Raw genomic sequence first — 23387 nt, forward strand, 5'->3', positions numbered from 1 at the left:
TGTATTTTGTACGTTTTCCTTCCAAAAGCCTGAAAGAAAACATGTTATGGAATCAAAATAGCACAACATCTCAAAATTGACCAGTGCATGAAAAACGATGTTTTTGCCTGCCGTGTCTCGCCTTTAACAAACAATTTATGCGGCTCGTATCGCTGACAGCCGGGCCCGGCCCGGCACCGCCTTTTTTCTTTTTTTTTGAAGCGGCCCCTCCCCACTTTTGGCAGCACCCCCTGAGCAAAATGACTTCCCGCGGCTATGTACACAACTGAGATAAGATGAGTTAAAGGTCCGCTATTATATTGTTTTTCATCAATTTATTATAGGTCTCAGATATATACAAACATGGCTCCGAAGTGTTTGGCTCCAAATACCAAACAGATCATTGCAGCATCCCATAATCCCCTCTGTTTCAGCCCTGTTTCAAAAGTGCTGATTCTCTGTCTGTTACTTTAGATGAAAATAAGGAGCCCCTCCCCACGTCCCTCTGAGAGATATTTGGTTAAAAAGAACTCAATGGTGATAAGGGGGGGGGTTACCTTGGTTGGTGATTGGCTAATGGTTAGACAAGCCAAAAAAATCGTTATGACATCATAAAGTGGCCAAAATCTGATCAGCTCATTTTCAGACAGGTTTATATAGAAATGGATCAGGACAAAAAGAGAGAGAATCTTTTTTCCTGAAACTTTCAGAGTCTCTTTCCACAGAGGGGACACATGTTGATGTAGAAGAGACATGAAGAAGTGGATTTTGCATAATATACTGTAGGTGACCATTAATTTACCAGAAACTGAGAGAGTATTAAAAGAAAAGCATTTTGTATATAAATATATCTTATTTGTTTTGTCAACTCCAGGGAATTTCAATATAGCTGTCTTAGATATATTCATTAAATGAAGGGTGTTATAATACACGTATAATAATAGTACAATAGTCTTTACTCATATTTGTTTCTGCAATGTGACTCTCCCCCGCCTCAGAAATGTAAATCTGAATCTCAGAATATTGTCAGGAGTGTTAAAAAGACATGGCTGTAATGCTTCTCTTTATCAAGGAGGAATTGAGTCATGTTGTGTGTGTCTCCCAGGCTGGACCCCGTCCTGTATAAGAAGTGTCAGGGTGACGCCGCTCGGCTCTGCCACACTCACGGCTGGAACGAGACCAGCGAGCTGATGCCGCCGGGCGCCGTCTTCTCCTGCCTGTACCGCCACGCCTACCGCAGCGAGGAGCAGGGCCGCCGGGTAGGACCCCTTAGAAACACACTCGCTGTCCTTTAAATGTAATGACAGGAGGAGGTTTCAACGTATTTGGGATATATTGTATCACTATTGTGAACTGTACACTTTGTTGTTTTCCAATTGAACAGGTTAACCCAGCGGAGCAGGTACGTGGTCGGATGATCACTTCAAATACATCTGTATTGATCCTGGTGTAGGGATAAACTGATGATGATAATGGGGATGATTTCATTTTGTCTGTCAAAAATGTTGTTGGAAAATCTGACAGATCATAAAAGTCATTTTTCATAGCCCATTTTAATTCAGTGTATTAGCATGCTAACAGTTGCTAATTGGCACTCAACGGGAAGTACTTTTGAAGATGAAGGGAATGGGAGTCCTTATTTTTTCCTTTTTGAAATAATGAATTCAAATATCGGACAAATGATAGTTTCCGACTTATTTTTGGGATTTCCGAGAAACACTTTGAACAACAGCTTCTGCTAAATGATAGCAATAAGGTCGCATGGCTGGCCCCGCTACCCATGTAATCAGTGTCTCAGTGGGAAGGTCCACATGGCCGTCCAAGTGGTGATTACGCTTCACAGTGTGAACACCCGGAGCTTGATTTGATATGATTATATGCTCCCATAATCACTGTGTTTCAGACCTTTAGAGTGAGCACATTTTGGGAGCTTCGTACTTCTTTTTAGAGATTTGTATGGCTTAAGGTTTTATGTATAGGGTAATAAACACATTTCCAATAAAGGCTGAGGGAATACAAGGGTTGTTACTGACGGCAACTGTTAAAGTTTGAAAACATCATTGGGATAACAATTCCGTTAAATCATAACAACACAATAGAAGAATGATATTCAACCGTATCAGTTACAAGAAAACTGGACCCACAAAACTACAAGCTGTGGAATAATGAATATAGGAAGTACAACGTGGTAGTACATTTAGTAAACATACAAGAAGAATACAGTTTAACTACAAACTATAAGATACAAAAGTTAGCCCACGAGTAAATTAACAGAAATAACTAATTCACTACTCTCTTATGAATACACAGCTAACTTTGGTATGGTTTGGAACGTGAGGTATTTCTATATGTAGGGCTGCAACTAATACATATTTTCTTAATCAATCATTTGGTCTATAAAACATCATATAGTGAAACATTTCCATAATTTGTCCAACCAACAGTCCAAAATGAAGAGATATTTAATTTACTATCAAGGAAAGCAGCATTTTACGTCATTTGAGAAGCTGGAAACTTTACATAATAGCCTGAAAATTATCAACATTTAACGATTATCAAAACATTTTTTGATAACTCCCTCTGATTTGACTTATCGTTTTAGTCAAATCAGAGAGTACATTACTTCAGATATATCAGAGAATAAGAAAAACGTTTCCCTGTTGTCACTACAGTATGAGTTAGATGTTGAGTGAACTCTAATTACAAGTTGAAAACTGGTAATAACAGTAACTCTAAATGTGTCATTAGCAGCTAGGTAATACCATATTATTAGCTTATTACCTTTTCACAGAAATATCAGTTTTGACAAATGTTGGCCGACGAGTGACCTAAACATAGCCTACAGAAATACCAAAGATATGTTTCATTTATTTTCTCTCCATGATATAGTTTGATTTGGTAGTTTTAACTCTAACATATCAACATTGGTTTTGGTCTCAACAATCCTCTATTGTGAGGCTCTTGTACAAGTTTTATTGTGTGTGTTATGTGTGTGTGTGCAGTTATCTCGGGACTGTAAGGTGGAGGTTCAGAGGATTCTCCACCAGAGGGCGCTGGATGTGAAGCTGGACCCCGAGCTGCAGAAGAGGTGCATGACCGACCTCGGCAAGTGGTGCAGCGAGAAGACAGACACTGGACAGGTGACACACACACACACACACACACACACACACACACACACACACACACACACACACACACACACACAGGCCGTTTCTCAATGTCGAGGAGGCTTGCTTGGTAGCACATGTATGCTGGGCATTCAAACAGTGATTCGGCGCCACTCGATGACGTAGTATGCTTGAAATAGTGGCTCTGGAGCAGCTTTCCTCGACATTGAGAAACGGCCACAGTTACTACTGCTGACATCTGCTTCTACAGATCTTTAACCCTGTTGTGGATGTTTGAGCACCCTTCAGTGCTTCATCATAACAACTCCTACACCTAATTGTGATGGATTTCATGAAAACTCCCCCAAAAATCTGGCATAAATCATCTCTTCTCTTTTTGAATTCATTATATTTTTTATTCACAGTCCTCCAGTTAAGCCCCAAGCCTGTTTTTCAGGTCTCAGGCTCGAAAATGACATTCCCAGTGTAAGGGAAACTTCTGCAGCAATGGAGAGTCAGGACTCAGAGAGACACGAGGAGAGTTGGAGCTTTGATGTCAAACAATGATAGTTTATTACAAGTCAACGGCCGGAGAATTCATATCACAAGTCACAGCAGCAAAAGGTTCTGACTGCACGGGTGGGTTGTCATGTCAATTCAAAATCTGAAGGGAAAATTAAACAATTCTCAAAATGTTTAACAATCTGAAAAGGAAAAGTTAGGCAAATATTCAAAGACTTTTGTAAAAACCTGGAAAGGAAGGTTTAAACGTTTAAAACTTGAACCATCATTTTAGGTCTGTCTGTGCATGGGTAATGCGTTGAAGAGTAGTGTTGTTAAACCTGATTGCTTGACAATTAAGGATAGTAACATTATCTGTTATAATATTAGAAATATCTTATTGTTCAATACCTTTATAATCTGAAAATATCAATTCATTTATTTTGTTTAGTGTGAAAGTGTAATCTGATCTGACAAAATATATTTATCACCACTATTTAACACATGTCTGTTCATCGGAAATATAAAAACAATCATTAATTGTACATCTGTAAACATCTGGTCATTCAATTCAAATGTTATCTTTGTACAAGAGCTGGAAGAAAGTGTCCTGACTCGTTCTCCTCCTCTCTTTATGACACAGAATGTCTGGTGTGTAAAGGCATCCTGATACTGTATAGATTAGCACTGAGGTGCTGATTGGCTCAAAACTCTTCTTCATCAGAGTGCCATATTTCAACCCCCCCCAATTGCTCTGCTTTTGTGTGGCTCATTCAGTGAGCACTGTAGTTGATCCCCCCAGTGAAATGGAGGCTCATCTGCCTGCATTCCTTCTGCTATCTGCTTGAGAGCAGTGCAACTGCCTATTCCAAGTGGCACATCCAGATGCCCCCCCCGTGATGGGAGAGGTTAAGAAGACATCTGCTCCTCCAAGAAACATGGAACCTTGTATTATAGAAGCCTCTGAAGCCCTCGCTCGTCCTGCAGGGTTGTCTGCTTGAGCCCACCGAGCAGAAAGATGAAGAAGCATCCCATCTCATCAGAAAGTTGAAGATCAGAATCCTCTCATCTCGAACGACCTCGTGCCTCCTTGCCCGTGGCTGGGGTGCTCTCTGCAGCCGGAGAGTGTGACCCTCTCTCTCTGACCCTTGGCCTTCAGAGCTGTCCTAGTTATTGGGTTAACACTTGATAGGGATGTTTTCCTGAGTGAAGACAACTCAAGGTAATGGATTAGCACATTATCATTCAATTACAAAAATAGGATAGGCCCCTCAGAATTATTTGGGAGCCTTCCTGACACATGCACATGCATAAATGTAAGGTTTGTGTTAGTCATTTAACATGCAAGAATCATATACTCATCAGTCCAAAGCAGAGAAATGTTATTTTAAGTTAAAGGTGAGCTCGTCCCTGTGGATATAACCCCTTCTCAATGATTCTAAATGTTATATTAATTCACCATATACCGTTTGATAAAAGATTAGTTTATCAGAAATACATTTCCTCTTCCATAAAACATAAGTTTGAGAAATAAATGTTCCAATATGAAATCAATTACTCAATATAATTGACTCTCCCCTCCCTTTTCTTACATATGTCACATATGTAATAACAACGTAGGAGTCTATTTAAACATGGTATTGTCTATAAGCTATTAATCGAGAAGACTCAGTATCAGTATGCAACTCGCAAATATCTATTCTCTCTTCCTCATCTCTCTCTATTCTCTCTTCCTCATCCCTCTTTCTTACTCATCTCTCTCTCATCCTCATCTCCTTCTTTTCTCACTTCCCCATCTCTTTCTCTTCTCACTTACCCATATCTTTCTCTTCTCTCTTCCTCATCCCTCTCTCTTCCTCATCTCTCTCTCATCCTCATCTCCCTCATCTCTTTCTCTTCTCACTTCCCCATCTCTTTCTTCTCTTACTTCCCCATCTCTTTCTTCTCTCACTTACCCATCTCTTTCTCTTCTCTCTTCCTCATCCCTTTCTCTTCCTCATCTCTCTCTCATCCTCATCTCCCTCTTTCCTCACTTCCCCATCTCTTTCTCTTCTCACTTCCCCATCTCTTTCTTCTCTTACTTCCCCATCTCTTTCTCTTCTCACTTCCCCATCTCTTTCTTCAATCAATCAATCAATGTTTATTTATATAGCCCAATATCACAAATGTTACATTGTCTCAGTGGACTTTACAGTTTGTACAAAATATCAGTATGACAATACGACACCCCTCTGTCCTTAGACCCTCACATCGTACAAGGAAAAACTTCCGGAGAAAACCCACAGTTTAAAGGGAAAAATGGGAGAAACCTCAGGGAGAGCAACAGAGGAGGGATCCCTCTCCCAGGACGGACAGACGTGCAATAGATGCCGTGTGTAAATTGAAAAGATAATACATTTGCAACATAGGTAGTCCAAATGTTTGGAAATGCATGTGTGTATAATAGGAAGATGAATCCACGAGGATATCCATCCAGGACCTATGATCCAGGACCACAGCCACGACTCAAGATCCAGGGCTCGCGATCCAGGACAGAGGAGCGCAGGATCATCCATGACTCCGGATCCCGGCGTATATAGACACCAAAAAGAAAGACATTTGGGGAAGCTGGGTTAATCGGAACATGAGAGTACACAGGTATAGACAGAGAGAAGGAAGAAGTAAGATGTCCCCCGACAAACTAAGCCTATATCAGCAAAACTAGGGGCTGGATCTAATCAGCCCTAACTATAAGCTTTATCAAAAAGGAAGGTCTTAAGCGCACTCTTAAAAACGGATAGGGTGTCTGCCGCCCGAACACAAACTGGAAGCTGATTCCACAAATGTGGAGCTTGATAAGAAAAGGCTCTGGCTCCCATTGTACTTTTAGAGACTCTAGGAACAACCAACAACCCTGCATTCTTGGAACGCAATGCCCTAGTAGGACAGTAGGGTATAATGAGTTCTTTAAGGTAAGATGGCGCCTGCCCATTAAGGGCTTTGTAGGCGAGAAGAAGAATTTTAAATTCTATCCTGTGTTCTATAGGGAGCCAGTGTAAGGCAGCCAGAACAGGAGTAATGTGGTCCCTTTTCCTAACTCTGGTTAGTACACGAGCCGCAGCATTTTGAATCAGCTGAAGCGACTTGACTGACTTCTTGGTACACCCTGATAATAAAGAGTTACAATAATCCAGCCTTGAAGTAACAAATGCATGGACTAGTTTCTCTGCATCGTTTTGAGGCAAGATATGCCTGATTTTTGCAATGTTACGTAGATGGAAGTAGGCGGTCCTTGAAATTGATTTTATGTGGGCGTTAAAGGATAAATCCTGATCAAATATAACACCAAGATTCCTTACAGTCTCACTGGAGGCCAAATTAATGCCATCCATAGTTAGTATATCCTTAGATAATTTGTTTCGTAGATTCTTCGGGCCAAGTACAATAACTTCAGTTTTGGTCGTGTTTAACATCAAAAAGTTTAAGGTCATCCACGTTTTTAAGTCCTTAAGGCAGTCTTGAATTTTATTTAGATGATTAATTTCATCAGGCTTGATTGATAAATATAGTTGAGTATCATCCGCATAACAATGAAAGTTTACAGAATGATTCCTTATAATATTGCCTAACGGAAGCATATATAATGTGAACAAAATAGGTCCGAGCACTGAGCCCTGTGGCACTCCATGGCTAACTTTGGTTTGCGTGGAAGATTCATCATTGACACGTACAAACTGAGAGCGTTCAGATAGATAGGACCTAAACCAGTCTAAAGCAGTTCCCTGTATGCCAACTAAGTGCTCTAGTCTTTGCAATAAGATATCATGGTCGATAGTATCAAATGCAGCACTGAGATCGAGCAAAACAAGAATAGAGACACGTCCCTTGTCAGAGGCTATTAGAATGTCATTTGTGACTTTAACCAGAGCTGTCTCTGTGCTATGATGTGTTCTAAAGCCAGACTGAAAAGCTTCAAATAAATCATTGTTTTTTAAGTAATCACACAACTGTTTTGCGACCGCTTTCTCAAGAATTTTTGAGAGGAACGGAAGATTAGAAATAGGTCTATAGTTGGCTAAAACCTCTGGATCGAGGTTGTGCTTTTTAAGAAGCGGTTTTATCACTGCTACTTTGAATGATTGTGGAACATAGCCTGATAATAAAGACATATTCATAATATTTAATAAATAAGTGCTAATTAATTCTTCTCTTACTTCCCCATCTATTTCTTCTCTCACTTACCCATCTCTTTCTTCTCTCACTTTCCCATCTCTTTCTTCTCTCACTTATGTTAGATATGAAATAAAACATACAAGTCCATGTAAGCATGGTATAGATCAGTGGTTCCCAAACTTTTTGTGCCCAAGGCACACCAAAGGACAAGTAAAAATCTCAAGGCACACCTATTGTGCAAAATAGCCCTTATAACACGTGTTATCACTCATATCATGTAAAATATCTGTAAATGTGCATAATTATTTACTAATGCCAAATAAAATGTGACAAAGACAACTATATTACTCGTGAAATATTTATTAACGAAATATTTCAGAAATTAATTTGAAACTTTATCAAATTAGGCTTCATCAAACAGCAACACACTCATTTAAACCAGACAGGTCACAAAATAAAAAATGAGGCAAAGGAAACTCAGCAGAAATTCAGCACAGAGAACTGTCAATGCAAGGAAGCTGCATTGCATGGTCCTGAACTACAAATTATAAATGTAACATTTCAGCAATCAGCATTGAAACATGTGCTATTGTAAATATTTTTGCCGATATATTACACTACTTCGTTACTATCTACATAAAGTAACTCGTTACTTTACTCGCCGAGCACGTACGAACTGCGCATGCGTGAGTGGCAATAACTTTCCTTACCAGCAGGCGGCGGTAGTGTGTATTTGTCATTCAAAACAGGCAACAACCGGAAGACAGAGAAGAAGAACAGACTACGTGATATAAACAAACAACAAATAGCTGTGCGGTAGCTTCACCTTAGCATGTGTTCTTTGCAGGTGTTTGTTGAGGTTTGACGTGGTGTTTACAGCAGTGGATAACAGCTTCTGGCCTGGACACAGTTTGCACCTCACCATCACATTCCTGTCTATTCTTCGGACGAACTCAAAATAATGGGCATACCTCCACCCCTCGAGAGTTATCGCTGACTCAGCCATGTTTATGCAGCATTGCACGTGGAGATGTGGACGCGCAAGTCACGCAGATTACGTACATATAAACCTACAAAGTACTGATATAGTAAATTAAAAAGTAATTATTTTTGTGTAGTTGTATATTGCAATAATAACGTATGGTTGTCACAAAATCCCACGGCACACCCGGACTTGCCTCACGGCACACCAGTGTGCCGCGGCACACCGTTTGGGAACTACTGGTATAGATCATAATCCATTACTCGAGAAGACTCAGTATCACCTGTGCGCAGCTTACAAAAACAATTGTGAGAAACATATATTAAGCAGGAAATGCATACCTTTGTTGAAAAACAAAGCATAGCCGATTTGGGAGGAAAAGCTTCATCCCCCTTAACATCTGAGTTACCACTGAAGGCATAGCATGAATGATAGTGGGCGTCTGAGGGTGTCATTACTGAGAAATGTCAAACAAATTCAAAACCTTACATTTGAAAACAGGTTTGCATTCCTCCACTTAAGGTGACGTTATCATAGGAAAAAATAAAAACGAACTGTTTTGATGTAGAATCTATCAATTGACTCGTCAGAGCAGAACATAATGGTTGTATTGTAGCCTGAGTTTCGTGCAGCCTCTAGTTTTACCAGGTGGAAACATGGTCCATATAATGTGAATACATGCAGAATTAGACAGTAAGAGGCCCCTGACATTAGGCCTATACTAAAAATAGTAGGGGCTTTTAACAGCTTGCCAACTTACAGGCATCCTCTGCATAGCAGTATGAATAGCCTTAAAAAAAAAAAAAAACCCACTCTGTGGTAACGAGAGTCATATTTCTGACCCAAATGCCCTAAGTGAAGCCGTTAGTCTCATCTGACTGACCCAAGGGTTGGTGCTGGTGTGACAGGGAGGCTTCCAGGTGTTCAAAGCAGATGTCAAGCTTTCAGTTCATGGCTCGGTGGGGGGAGCAGACCCACGTGAGACAGTATCAACGGCTGTAATGTTCAGTTTGAGGAGTGTCATTCTCTCTGGGAGCAGGAAATGGTGCCCATTCTCGGACCAAACCATTAATGTCATGTAGAGCAGCCATAGCATCTGTGACTGCACTCAGCCGGACTTTAGCAGGGCAGAACTGGGTGACTCTTAGTGAAGCCGTCCAAGGCCATAGACAAAATGGAACCACGTACTAACAAAAGGGACACAAGGTCATCAATGTCTCTCTTTACCATTGGCCTAATTGCACAACAAATGAGTGGGAAAAATGTGGAACACTAATCCATCATCATGTGAAATGTTGAGTTAATTTAAATAATTACCTATGGGTTGAAATCAAATTAACATTAACATTAGAACTAAAGTCAGTTAAAATTGGACTTGCACGGATCAGAATCTAAGCAATACACCATTTTCCCAGCTCTGTAATGAAAAGGATAACAAGATTAGGTACATTACAGGAGTGTTAAAACACCCAAACATGCACACGTATCTTATTCTAGTAGAGGACAAGGTCTAATGTTGTGAACAAAATCATCAAGTCAAAGTTTTAGCTATTCTATCTTGAATTATTAATAACTCTAAAGAAGGAAATCAAAACAGCTGGGTGAATACTCTCTTTATGGTATTTAAATTGGGCCAAGTAGAACCCCTTCATGGATTTGGCTTGCAACACAAAGTGATACTGATCTCTGTCTGTTAGGATTTGGAAGTCTCATGATTTATTGTGTAGGCCTGTGAAGGACAGGCCCAGGGAAAACAACATCTATCTTGGAACTGCAAGTACTGATCTTAAAGAGATTGCAACATTATACTCCTTTAAAAATTCATTTAACACATTTATTATGCACACAATAAAACCTCAACAAATATATTGATCCTGGCTTAACCAGCTACCTTTACTCTATTGTTCATAAGCTCAGTAGTTTAACAACTATTAGAATTGTAGTAATGTCTGTAGACCAATTGTACTAGAAATAATTTGAAACAGTTTAATAAAGAATGTTAAACTATATTTAAAAACTGTAATTGAACTTCAACTTATATCGATTATCTGATTCCAGTGGCCAGTTGGAATAGACAATCAACAAAGTTTCCATTTTGCAGCAACAGCGCAAAAGGTTTCAACAACAATTAGTATTGAGTCTAGTTCTGTCTTGCTTTGTTTCGGAATGTGTTCAATACATTACGTTTTTATTCATTATTACCATACAATACATAGATTAGGAATAAATGAAACAAATAATACAACATTGACCTAATTGAGCAGACAGATTTTTTGCAGCCCTGATCTCCTCAGGCCGGTATTTACGACCAGCAGTGATGCCTCTGAGGGTCTCAGGGTGTAAGACGGGCATAGGGTGTATACAAGTTCACAAAGATATCTTAACATACCAGCAATACAATTTAAAATGTATTGTTAAAGCAATATCATCTTATTTTCTTCTTACACCTACAGCGCACACCTTGAACAGTGTGCTTCTTGTTTAGATTTTCCTCTGCACACTCAGATGCAGGACATAAAAACACTCTTTTGCTATTTATTTTTATTTTGCAGCACATTTGCAGCACATTTATACTATAATATATAATTTTGCTTTACATCTTTACATTATTTATTTTTCTCAAGTCATTTACTTTTGGTGAGATAACTAAAGTTTAGTTCATTTTACCCTGGCTATGGACTGATTCATTATTAGTTGTTACAAAGCATACACAAGACGGCGGGTAGACAAACCAATATAGACCCCCCATACAAACAATTAGACAAACAAACATGAACTCGCAATAAACACCAACGCGACAGCAGAGTTCATCCAGCTCAATTTAGTCCGAATTAAGAGGTTTCAGAGGGGGTAGGGAATTATAGAAATGGAGCACCTTGACTCGCGCATCCACCCTTGTACAAGTGCTAAGATCGTGCCTGAAGACCGTCCAAAAGCGATAACTAGCTTATCCTCTTGCGACACCACTACTCTATTCTAGTGGCGCTATGATCCCCCGACCAGGAGAACATAGACTTTTTTCCTCTACCCTTTCTCTCCAACAACAGCACAGTTAACTGTAGTCCTACATGACCAGCCTATACACCCGCCATCGTGTTCATTCCAACGATGAAACACAGTTTTGTTCTACACTTGCTTGCCACTGCCCACCCGTGATCAATTAGCCTATAATTTTATGTATGCACCCCGGACCGCCACCAGCTGCTCCAGCAACGTAGCGAACGCTTCCAAGCAACGTAGAAAATGTTCCTCTAGCAGAGTAGAGTGCTGTGGCGCATCGGGTGATGCACGCACCTCGCGCTGCCCCGGCCTTGCCAGCAATGTAGAAGACGGTCACAGACAACGAGTGCTTTTAGACCATCTCGTTTTTAATAGAGACGGCGGTGGTGTGAGTTAAAGATATAGACAAAAAGCTGTGACTTTCTTCCTCTCAGCTGCACGGCTGCAGCCACCCAGACACGGGGGAATATTTACACACACCCCCGCGGCTGCTTCTGCAGCCGTGTTTAGAGAGGCAATGGGGGGAAATATCTCAGGCTGCTTATTTTTAACTGCTGTGTTGGCCGCTGAAACCCCCAGAATTCGGCGATTTGTCCAATACAAATCTTTACATTGCTTTCATACAGAAGCTCCACTTTACTGATGTATTTCTTTAAGGTTACTCTGAACATAAGCTGTGCATGCTTGTATGGTACTTCCGTTCCAAGCAGCATGCACAGAGGCAATCAGCCAAATGTTCATTAACCAAAAAATTAAGCACAACCGCTCAGTTTCACATGTAATTTTAGGATACCGTCAATCACAGATTCTGGTAAGGCAATGTCCAAATGTGGATTTGAAATTACACTTACCAGTTCTGAAGATGTATTGGTATCCTGCCGACAACGCCAATTTGTAAGGGAAACTTCTGCAGCAATGGATAGTCAGGACTCAGAGAGACACGAGGAGAGTTGGAGCTTTGATGTCAAACAAAGATAGTTTATTACAAGTCAACGGCTGGAGAATTCATATCACAAGTCACAGCAGCAAAAGGTTCTGACTGCACGAGTGGGTTGTCATGTCAATTCTGCCCAGCCTATCTCTCGATAGACCTTTTAACTAGTTTACAGAGAGTTAATCAGCATATTGGGGGAGGCGTAAACATCTGTGGAGCTAGAGGAGATATCCCCCAACTAGAAATACTCAATCACTTGTCAGTGGTGTTTAGAAGCCAGCATTCTCACAGTCAAACCCCCCCCATCAAGCCATAAAACTGACACTTAAGTGCTGGAGCACATTCCTTAAAGGAGATAACAGAATATTGGTTGGTTATTAACGTCAACAGGCAATAAGGTTAAATATCTAGGAGTAAAGACTAAATTATTCCCTCACACCCAGAACAAATGGCTATATCTTCATTTCTAAAAGGGGTAGATTAATAATCTTTTTTCTCAAAGCAATGATACACCTGTGAGTTGGATGTAGAAAAGTCAGAATCAATATAGATGTTTTTATTTTCAAGTAAATTCAGATTGAACATAGTAAAACAAATTAAGTTATAGTGTATAGATTGATGCAAAACAAGTGAAAATTGACCTTTTTAGAGAGATTTAGCGGAAAAAACCCTACTTCTGGGGTCATTTGGTTATATTTGCCATATCTCTGGAATCCATTGGTCGATTTTGATGATTGACACCTCTTTTGAACCGTTAGAGCCAATAGAATCGAGGGGAAGTTCCTAAAATACATCTAAACATTACCATTGGTGAATGCATGCCAGCATGCCCAAAACCGGAAGCTGGGTTGTATTCCTCACACACTCTATGACAGGCATCCTCAAAGTCCGGACTCCGGTCCGGATCCGGACCGAACCACAACTGTCTCTGGACTCTGAGCAAATTATACTTTTCATATGTATTATCTGTACTATCTGTGTTATCTGCGAGACATCGCCACAACGCAACGAGTCAAAATGATCCGCTATGTCCATAGACTGCAAACAGCGCTCTGCATGTCCTGTTCCACTGTCTGTGTGGAACAGGACATGCAATGTGGAACAACGCATTGGTCCAATCACATTCAGCATCCCGTCAGCCGCATTCAGCTGTAATAGACATGTCAACTTGATGCTCTGCTCACGGATGAGCATACACAACTATTAAGATGATGACCTTACGTGTGTAAATATATTGTTTTCTTTGTGGGGGTCTGCCCCCAAAAAACAGTTTTAAGTCCTGAGAAAGTCAAATAAGACGGTGTGTAAAACTACACTGCCCAGCCAAAAAAAAGTAACCACTTTGATTTAACTAGGCCAGTAGGTAAGGACTTTCCACTGGATAATAACTGCAGTATAAAAGAATGCATGACTGAAGTGATGGAGACCATGTTGAAGGCAAACAAAAAGAGGAAATAACAGGTCAAATCAAGCAAATCCCCTCTCAGATTCCACAGCAACCAGAAGAACATAAATACTGGCTGGTGATTTGATTCATCAGCTTTGTGATGGAATAAAAAATGCACAGTGCATTTCCTTAGCTGTGGGTGAGTCCACTGACACCACTGACAATGCTCAGTTGCTGGTGTTTGTGAGTTTTTATGATGAGGCAAAGGGGGAGTTTGTTGAAGATGTGTTGGGCCTGACGAACCTCAGTGGACACACAAGGGGGCAAGACATTTATAAAGCAATAATGGGAATGCTGAATGAAAGAGGGTGCAGCTGCCTTTATTCATAACTGTGCAGCTCTTACACTGCGACTCTGAGGGGTCAAGCACAGACACAATAACAATGAAAACTGCTGCATACAGATTATTTTTGTTTTTGCAACCTCGTGTTAAGAATCTTGTTGCAATTGTTTAAAAGTTTGAATGACCGTAATAAACGGACCTTTGTCTTATTGAAACATTTATTTTGGACCTTTAAGATTTGTATTTGAGTACCCCTGCTCTATGAAAACAACAACAAATCTCAGTTTTTGAGGGGTTTTGACAAAAATTGAATGATGGATTATCAGTAATCATTTCAAAGTGACACAGACACATTGGATTAACCTTCAGCAGCGTTTTGATCGTTTTAATGCCATTGAACACATCTTTTGATCAGAAAACAGCAAAGGTAAGACCTATTTGCCGTTTTGGCTCCGTAAAGCTACGCTGTGTGTTGTCTGGGTTTGCCTGAGCTGCCGCGAGCTTTGGTCGCATAGTGATGATACTTATACCGCTAGAATCTGTGGAATCTCAGCTTTAATCTGATATATTGGTTGTGCAGATCCGATAAGTAATAAAGTATTTATACCGTGAGTTCTTTGCTAAGTGCGTTAGCATTTCTTCGCTCAGGGCCAATTCAGAGGCTCGGCGTTAGAGTTGTGTTTTGTTTCGGCTTAATATCGTCAGGTAGCTGAGTTTCTTCCCGTTAAGTGGGGCATGGGGCTTAACTGGAAGAGACATAATGTGATGATGTAAAGGAGGAGACTTTACTGACCACTTCTGATGTGTGTGTGTGTGGTTTGTGATGTGTGTGTGTGTGTGTGTGTGTGTGTGTGTGTGTGTGTGTGTGTGTGTGTGTGTTGTGGTGTGTGTGTGTGTGTGTGTGTGTGGTGTGTGTGTGTGTGGTGTGTGTGTGTGTGTGTGTGTGTGTGTGTGTGTGTGGTGTGTGTGTGTGTGTGGTGTGTGTGTGTGTGTGTGTTGTGTGTGTGTGTGTGTGTTGTGTGTGTGTGTGTGTGTGTGTGTGTGTGTGTGTGTGTGTGTGTGTGTGTGTGTGTGTGTGTGTGTGTGTGTGTGTGGTGTGTGTGTGTGTGTGTGTGTGTGTGTGTGTGTGTGTGTGTGTGTGTGTGTGTGTGGGTCAGGAGCTGGAGTGTCTGCAGGATCATTTGGAGGACTTGGTGCCTGCCTGCAGGGAGGTGGTGGGGAACCTGACGGAGCTGGAGTCTGAGGTCAGTTTTAGAGATTAGATTAAATGTCCCAGATTGGGAAATTGTTTATTGTAATTTGTTGCCTGAGCAGCTTGAATGTTGATGGGAGTGTTTGTTTGTCTCACCTGCACGTCCTGAACTTTGGTCTCTCTTCTCTGCTGCAGGACATCCAGATCGACGCTCTGCTCATCAGAGCCTGCGAGCCCCTCACTCAGGCCTTCTGCCATGTGAGTACATGTACTTTCTTTTGAGTACACACAAACATATACATGGGGTTTACAAATTTAAAAAAAGCTGGTCATTTAATGCAAGCATATATAGCAGGGGTGTAATGAATCCGAAATGTGTGAGTTACAATTTATTGGCAAGTAGATTTTAGGGTTAGGGACTCCTTTGTTTACTTCTCTAACATAGTGACATCACTACGTTACACTCACACTTTTATTGGCTAGCGCTCTAACACATTGTACGTGATAGGCTAAGGGGCTTCTCTATTTTATCGCATAACGCCCAGATTCATGCTAAATATAACTGAGCGCTTCATGCTCCTGAAGCAGGGCTTTAATGATGTGTAAATTGTAAATAATCGTGTGTGTGTGTGTGTGTGTGTGTGTGTGTGTGTGTGTGTGTGTGTGTGTGTGTGTGTGTGTGTAGGATGTAGCTGATAACCAGGTGGACACAGGGGATCTGATGGAGTGCCTGGTTCAGAACAAACATCAGAAGGAGATGAATGAAAAATGTTTAGTCGGCGTTACACACTTCCAGCTGGTCAGTAACCATGACATCTTTATCTCTTCCTTACTCTGTATCAATTACTTTTTTACCTAAATCAAGATTTCAGTTTGGTGTACAGTTTGGCCAGCGATCATTTCTACACATTTTCTATTATTCACACATTTAAAATACATTTTGAGGAATGTGTTCGGCAGCTTTAGTTTTCATTGTTTCCCTGTCATTCACACACACTTCTTTATTAGTGTTTCACATAGGATTATAGTTACAATACATTTCAGATATTTTAGAATTAAAATAACAAAATGTTTTGCTTTCCACAGCAGAAAAACGTATAATTATGTTTTGTTTTGGCTGTGTTATTTTACCCTCCTCTACACTGACAGATGGTCGTTCGTGTAAATACTTAATTGCTCAGCTTGTGTGTACAGGAGTGTGACACTGTAATTATTCCCCTAACATGTCACAAGATTCAGAAGGAAAAAAGAGAGGAAGATGAAGAGACAGATGACGATGTTTGTCTGTGATGTTTGCTGTTTAATATGCGTGATGCTCACCTTCCAGGTCCAGATGAAGGATTTCCGGTTCTCCTACAAATTCAAGATGGCGTGTAAGGAGGACGTTCTGCGACTGTGTCCAAACATCAAGAAAAAGTTAGTTTGATTTGCTTTAAAACATCCCTAAGAATGGAAAGTACCTTTTCCCTCTGTTGTTGTTCTCTGTGAGCAGCCAGTTAGTTCAAAGTGTTTTTCTGCAAACTGATCTGTTTTCAACACACTTCACACTTCCCATCATGCCGCAGGGTGGATGTCGTGATCTGCCTCAGCACCACGGTGAGGAACGACACGCTGCAGGACGCCAGGGAGCAGCGGGTCTCACTCAAGTGTCGTAAACAGCTGCGGGTGGAGGAGCTGGAGATGGTAACGCTCTCTCTCTCTCTCACTCTCACACACACACACACACACTCTCTCTCTCACACACACACACACACACACACACACACACACACACACACCACACACACACACACACAACCTTTTGACCGACTAAATACCTGCAAAACGACTGAAATTCTCAAAGAATGAATGTATGCCTGGTTAACATCAACATGTCAGCATTTGGCTTTAAGTACAACCTCACCGAGCTGTTAGCATGGCCGTAGACTTGTTCTTTCTTTTTTATTAGGATCCCATTAGCACTAGCATGAGCATTGTCTATTCGTCCTGCCACACACAGTCAAAAATACATAAAACAAAAGCGCACTATCTCAGCTAATTAACAATCCAGTATGGAGTAAAAACTAAAATGATCATAATTGAAACCACCTTTCAACAAAACATATTAGAATTACTGTTACAAAAATGTTGCGCTAATAAATTATTACAGAGAAAACATACCCATAAAGTTTTGCAGATGAGTGCAATCTGCTCTTTTTCGGAGCGTTTTCTGGCCTGTTCACATCGGTTCCTCTCTATCAAAGGTACCTTACTCTGTGTGTCAATACCTCACATCACATACAAGTGTCTCAAACTGTGAAAACAGCAGTTTGTGCACACTTGTGTTAACATAGATTCTTCTTCTTTCAGTCGGAGGATATCCGGTTGGAACCAGAGTTGTACGATCCCTGTAAGTCGGACATCAGCCGTCTGTGTCCCAACGTGGCCTTTGGTAACGCTCAGGTGAGGCGCACCGCACATGCAGCAAACAGCTGAAATAAATATTGAAGTCACGTTTTTAATATTTCCACCTCCCTCTCTGCTGCTCCCCAGATGATCGAGTGTCTGAAGGAGCAGAAGAAGCACCTGAGTCAGCGCTGCCACCAGAAGATCTTCAGACTGCAGGAGGTGGAGATGACCGACCCCGAGCTCGACTACCAGCTGATGAGAGTCTGCAAGCAGATGATCAAGGTGAGGAGGAGGAGGAGGAGGAGGAGGAGGAGGAGGAGGAGGAGGAGGAGGAGGAGGAGGAGGAGGAGGAGGAGGAGGAGGAGGAGGAGGAGGAGGAGGAGGAGGAGGAGGAGGAGGAGGAGGAGGAGGAGGAGGAGGAGGAGGAGGAGGAGGAGGAGGAGGAGGAGGAGGAGGAGGGTTTCAAGATGTCAGCTGCTGTAATAAACAACAAGACGACCCCTTACCCAGTTAGTTTTGTGCCTCTCTGCTGCAGAGGTTCTGTACTGACGCGGACGCCAGGAACGTCCTTCAGTGTCTGAAACAGAACAAGAACAGCGAGCTGATGGATCCCAAATGTAAACAGATGATCACCAAGAGACAGATCACACAGAACACGGGTCAGTAAAACATGTCTTAATATGTCTGAATCATATCTCGTAATCTGAACCTGATCCGACTCGACATCACCTCCCGTACAAACTCCCCTGCCCCCCTCCAGACTACAGGTTGAACCAGGTGTTGAGGAAAGCTTGCCGGGCCGACATCCCAAAGTTCTGCCAGCCCATCCTGAACAAGGCGAGCGAGGACAGCGAGCTGGAGGGCCAGGTCATCGCCTGCCTCAAACTCAAATACGCCGACCAGGTCAGTGCCGACCACACCTCAGAGTCCTCAACTTAACAAACTGCAAATAAAAGATACGGATAAAATAGTTACTGGACTAGAAACGGCATCAAATAAACGGTAAATAAAATGTAAATGTAGGTTTAATTGTTAAAAACAATAAAATGGTGTAATCCTTTAACACAGATTTGAAATAACAACTAATACTTGTTTACTATAAGCTGTACAGTGTCTTTATCATGATACTTCATGAATATTTGACTTCAACTTATTGTTGTTGTTGTCCTGAACTGTGTGTTTTTGGCGGGTGTGGTCCAGAGGCTGTCTCCAGACTGTGAGGATCAGATCAGAGTGATCCTGCAGGAGTCAGCACTCGACTACAGACTCGACCCACAGCTGCAGATGCACTGCACTGATGAGGTACACACACACACACACACACACACACACACACACACCACACACACAACACACACACACACACACACACACACACACACACACACACACACACACACACACACACACACACACACACACACACACACACAATCCTAAGGACTATTATGGATGTCTTTCTCTGTATTAAACCAACTCTTTATTTTCATTAAACTCTCTCCTCCCTCCTCTCTTCTCTCCTCTCCTTTCCTCTCCTCTCTCATCTCCTTTCCTCTCCTCTCCCCTCCTCCCCTCCCTCCTCTCCTCAGATCCCCAGGCTATGTGCAGAGGAGGCAGCAGCTCAGGAGCAGACGGGTCAGGTGGAGGAGTGTCTGAAAGTCAACCTGCTGAAGATCAAACAGGAAGCCTGTAAAAAAGTAAATATCATTATTTATTTTTTAACCTTGATATTTCTGCAGGGATGCAAATTTGTCACCTTTCGGCGAAATTCGCCGTTTTGAATCCAAAATAGGTCGTTTGTGTGATTCATGTAGATCTGCAATAAAAATATTTTTGGGGTATGGGGGGGTCTGGGACCCGGAGTAATCTGCGGCCGCAAGCTGCTATGTGCCATCATGACACGCATGGTGTTCTTTTTTTATATTTTATAATGAAGCGCGAGCTGTGTGCTCGAGTCTTCCTGCCTGTCGGCTCTGCTCATGGATGTATAATAAGGCTCTGCTGCTCCACGATGAGTGTCTAGCTTCAGCAGCTACATTACCTACGGGTGCGTTCGTTAATATTAACTGTGTGGTCCGGAGTAGTGTTGCACGGTGTACCGATACTTGAAAGGTACCGCGATACCCTGCCGTTACAAACGGTACGATTCCTCCGTTTCATTAGTATCGGTACTTTAAGAATGACGGGGGAAAGTACTCCGGTGAGAAAGCGCCGTTTTAATAAGAGCCGTGTGTGTTCAGCGCTCTGCTTCCACTCCCTGCACTGCAGCCGTGCCTGCAGTCCCGCCCCTCTCAAGCACGCTCTAAGTCCCTCCCCTCTCTCGTGCACCGCGAGCTGCTCAGAGCATGTGAGAAAACGAGAAGCATGGCTGCAAGGTGGAGAGTGCAACTGCCGCTTGCGCCTCGGCTTGTTGACAAAAAAGACGCCAAAAGCGAAATTTGGAAGTATTTGAGCTATATCTCTGACAGTGAGGGCAAGCCTACGGACACCACGAGGCCTGTCTGTGAGACATGTTTTAGATCCCTGCAAACCAAGGGAGCCAACACATCAGACTTGGCTAAGCACCTCGCCGACCGGCATCCAGAGCTGTTTAAAGAATGTAAAGACAGACAGGTTAGCGAATGTGATAGATAACATAATTACATCATGTTCAAGCCCATGTCCTCAAATCTAAGTCAAACAAGTGTAATTTATTTTGTGACAAACGAACGTTTTCGTAGTTTGACGAGGCAATTAATGGCAATGATAACTGTCTAATATGTCTATATGTTAATATAAAGAAAAAGAATCAGAATCGCAATTCTTGACTTAGTATCGGTATCGAAACCAAAATGTTGGTATCGTGACAACACTAGTCCGGAGTCTGGACTGGACCGCTGGTGAACAGCTGTTAGAACGGGCCGTTCAGGTGTTCAGAGCAGAGCTCCCTGTCGGAGCGGCAGAGCGTGATGTGCACTGAAAAGTTTTTCTGTCGCAATATTATCGTTGAGCAAACTTAACTAGCAAACTAGCATCACTATCTGCTAACGTTAGCTTTAGCCTTCGTTTTCTAATAGTTTTTTTCATAGGCTATAAATGGAGGTGGTATAAGTATAGATCTTGTACTCAAGTTGTAAAAAAAAATCAGGGGGGGTGGTGGATTTGATCATATGGGGACATAATTTGTGCTGATAACCCGCCGAGGGTGGGAGACCAACCAGAATAAAGATCATTATTATACTCCTAAAACAACATGCATGTTATGGATGTTCAGATACTCCTTTCATTGCTCTTGACCAAGGCACCTCTAACATTTAGGGTCAAATGCAGAGGACAATTAGTGCAAAATCTTTTTTTCACTTTAATTTAAAGGGGGGGAGGGGATACAAAAATGTGGTTATAATGGAAGTCTATGGTACAAATCTTGTAGGTTAACAGTCCCTCATTTATTATTCAGATGGATCAACTGATTACACTAATAATAAAGTCAAAATAGTTTTTAGAATATTGAATTATAATGTATTTTTTCAAAAAAGCAGTTACTGGTATACGATCAAAACTGGTATCTAAAGGGTTACATTTGTATCATAATTAATTAAATCATTATGTAAATTATTCATGAAAAGGGAGCTTCTAGTTGTGGTTAAAATGTTCACCTGACTAAACCCACGTTCACACTCAGCTGTGGAGATGACCAGAGTGTTCACTGCTTGAAGGAGGGGTTTCAGCTCTTCTGGTGCTGGTGGTATCTTTTCATCAACAGTTTTGAGTCTTACCAGCTAGCTAACACGAGAGAAAAACGTATAACTCCAAACTAAGTTGTTATTGCTGCTTATGTCCATAGATTCCACCTTTGGTGACTAAAGTAGTGAGTAATGACTAAGATTACTGACTCTTGACTTACCTGAAATGTTATTTTTAGTATTTTTAAATATGAAGTCCCTCAGATCGCGTTGTCCTCCTGGTCGCTTGGCCATTGTGATGACCGTTACCTGCGCTTCTGGCATCGATCAAACAGGCGCATCACGGCGCTCTGGCGCCCTCTAGGGCACTCGCATAGCATAGCGTCAGTGACTTGGTAAAAATGTCATTGCGTGTGTGCGTGCTCCCTCGCCCACAGTATTTTACTCAAAATTCGCAAAATTAATGTTGAAATAGCAGTAATACCAGTGCCACGTTCATTGATACAATTACATAAGGGATGGAAAGGGGGAATGGCAGTTTTAGAAGGGGGATGATTTTGACCGTTTTTATTTCAGGGGGGATGCCATCCCCCCTCATCCCCCCTCAACTCGAATACTTGAGTAAAAGTAGAAGTACCCAGGTCTTGTACTTGAGTTAAAGTAGAAGTACCAGAATGTAGGAACAATCCTGCGATCAAAATGTTCCTCAAATAAAAGTACAAAAGTATTATCATCAAAATATAGTTAAAGTAGCGACAGTAAAAGTAGAAGTACTCAGGTCTTGTACTAGAAGCACCAGAGTGTAGGAATACTCTGTTACAGTAAAAGTACTGCATTCAAAATGTTCCTCAAGTAAAAGTATTAAAGTAGCGACAGTAAAAGTAGTCGTTGTGCAGATTGGTCCATTTCAGAATAATATATATGATATGTTTTATAATGATTGATCATGAAAGAGTTCTCAAAGCTGGTAAAGGTGCAGCTAGTCTGAATGACTTTGTATACTGCAGGGTAGCTGGTGAATTTACTCCAGGTGGAACTAAAGTCTGATTCAACACTTGATTAGATTTCACATCATTCATCCACATCTGTAAAGTAACTAAAGGTAATAAATACATGTAGTGGAGTCAAAAGTACACCATGTACCTCTGAACTGTAGTGGAGTAGAAGTACAAAGTAGCAAAAGAAACATTGAAATACTTAATAAAGTACAAGTATCTCAAAATTGTACCCAAGTAGTACTTGAGTTTATGAACTTAGTTACTTTACACCAGTGGCTATAAAGATAGAAAGACTAAGCCTTGCACAGAGGCATGAAAATACATTTTCAAAATGCTCAACAGTGCTGCCAAAATGATAAACTGACTGCTACACAATTAAAATAAATACTTTTATATATATTTATATTAGATGTGACTCTTTGGCATTTCTGTTCTTATTAACACTGCTGCTTTAGTTGTTCTGACTGCTAACATCCTGTTATTCCTAATTTTAAAGCCGATATTCCGTGGGGTCGGGGGGCTCGGATCCTTGTCACCTTTTTCATACCTGATGAGTTTGCATCCCTGTTCTGGGAAATGCTCCGAACCTGTGGTGTGGGTGGTCGTAGGGTTAGTTGTAGATTGAACCATCGTATTTCTTTGAAATGTCAAACAGACTCTTCCAAAGCAGGCTGATATTTACAAAAAGGGTGTACTGGAGTTGGTTAACAACGTGCTATATTTGTTAAATGTATATTTGTATTCATTATGAGGTAATGC

The 23387-nt window shown here is 41.4% G+C and overlaps 1 protein-coding gene across 2 annotated transcripts in view; it reads left to right on the forward strand.

Annotated features, from left to right (window-relative positions):
* glg1a (golgi glycoprotein 1a) overlaps window positions 1–23387 on the forward strand; it is a 44391-nt gene that overhangs the window by 17256 nt on the left and 3748 nt on the right. Inside the window, exons 11-24 of one of the 2 annotated variants that reach the window (XM_034237249.1) lie at window positions 1085–1238; window positions 1364–1381; window positions 2982–3119; window positions 15546–15632; window positions 15776–15838; window positions 16266–16379; window positions 16908–16996; window positions 17146–17263; window positions 17930–18022; window positions 18113–18250; window positions 18504–18627; window positions 18729–18871; window positions 19169–19270; window positions 19558–19665. In XM_034237249.1, coding sequence (XP_034093140.1) covers window positions 1085–1238; window positions 1364–1381; window positions 2982–3119; window positions 15546–15632; window positions 15776–15838; window positions 16266–16379; window positions 16908–16996; window positions 17146–17263; window positions 17930–18022; window positions 18113–18250; window positions 18504–18627; window positions 18729–18871; window positions 19169–19270; window positions 19558–19665 — 1489 coding nt within the window. The remainder of the gene's footprint in view (window positions 1–1084; window positions 1239–1363; window positions 1382–2981; window positions 3120–15545; window positions 15633–15775; window positions 15839–16265; window positions 16380–16907; window positions 16997–17145; window positions 17264–17929; window positions 18023–18112; window positions 18251–18503; window positions 18628–18728; window positions 18872–19168; window positions 19271–19557; window positions 19666–23387) is intronic. The other variant, XM_034237250.1, reaches the window with a different exon arrangement.

Source organism: Gymnodraco acuticeps, unplaced genomic scaffold (assembly GCF_902827175.1).
Source record: "Gymnodraco acuticeps unplaced genomic scaffold, fGymAcu1.1, whole genome shotgun sequence".
NCBI lineage: Eukaryota > Metazoa > Chordata > Actinopteri > Perciformes > Bathydraconidae > Gymnodraco > Gymnodraco acuticeps.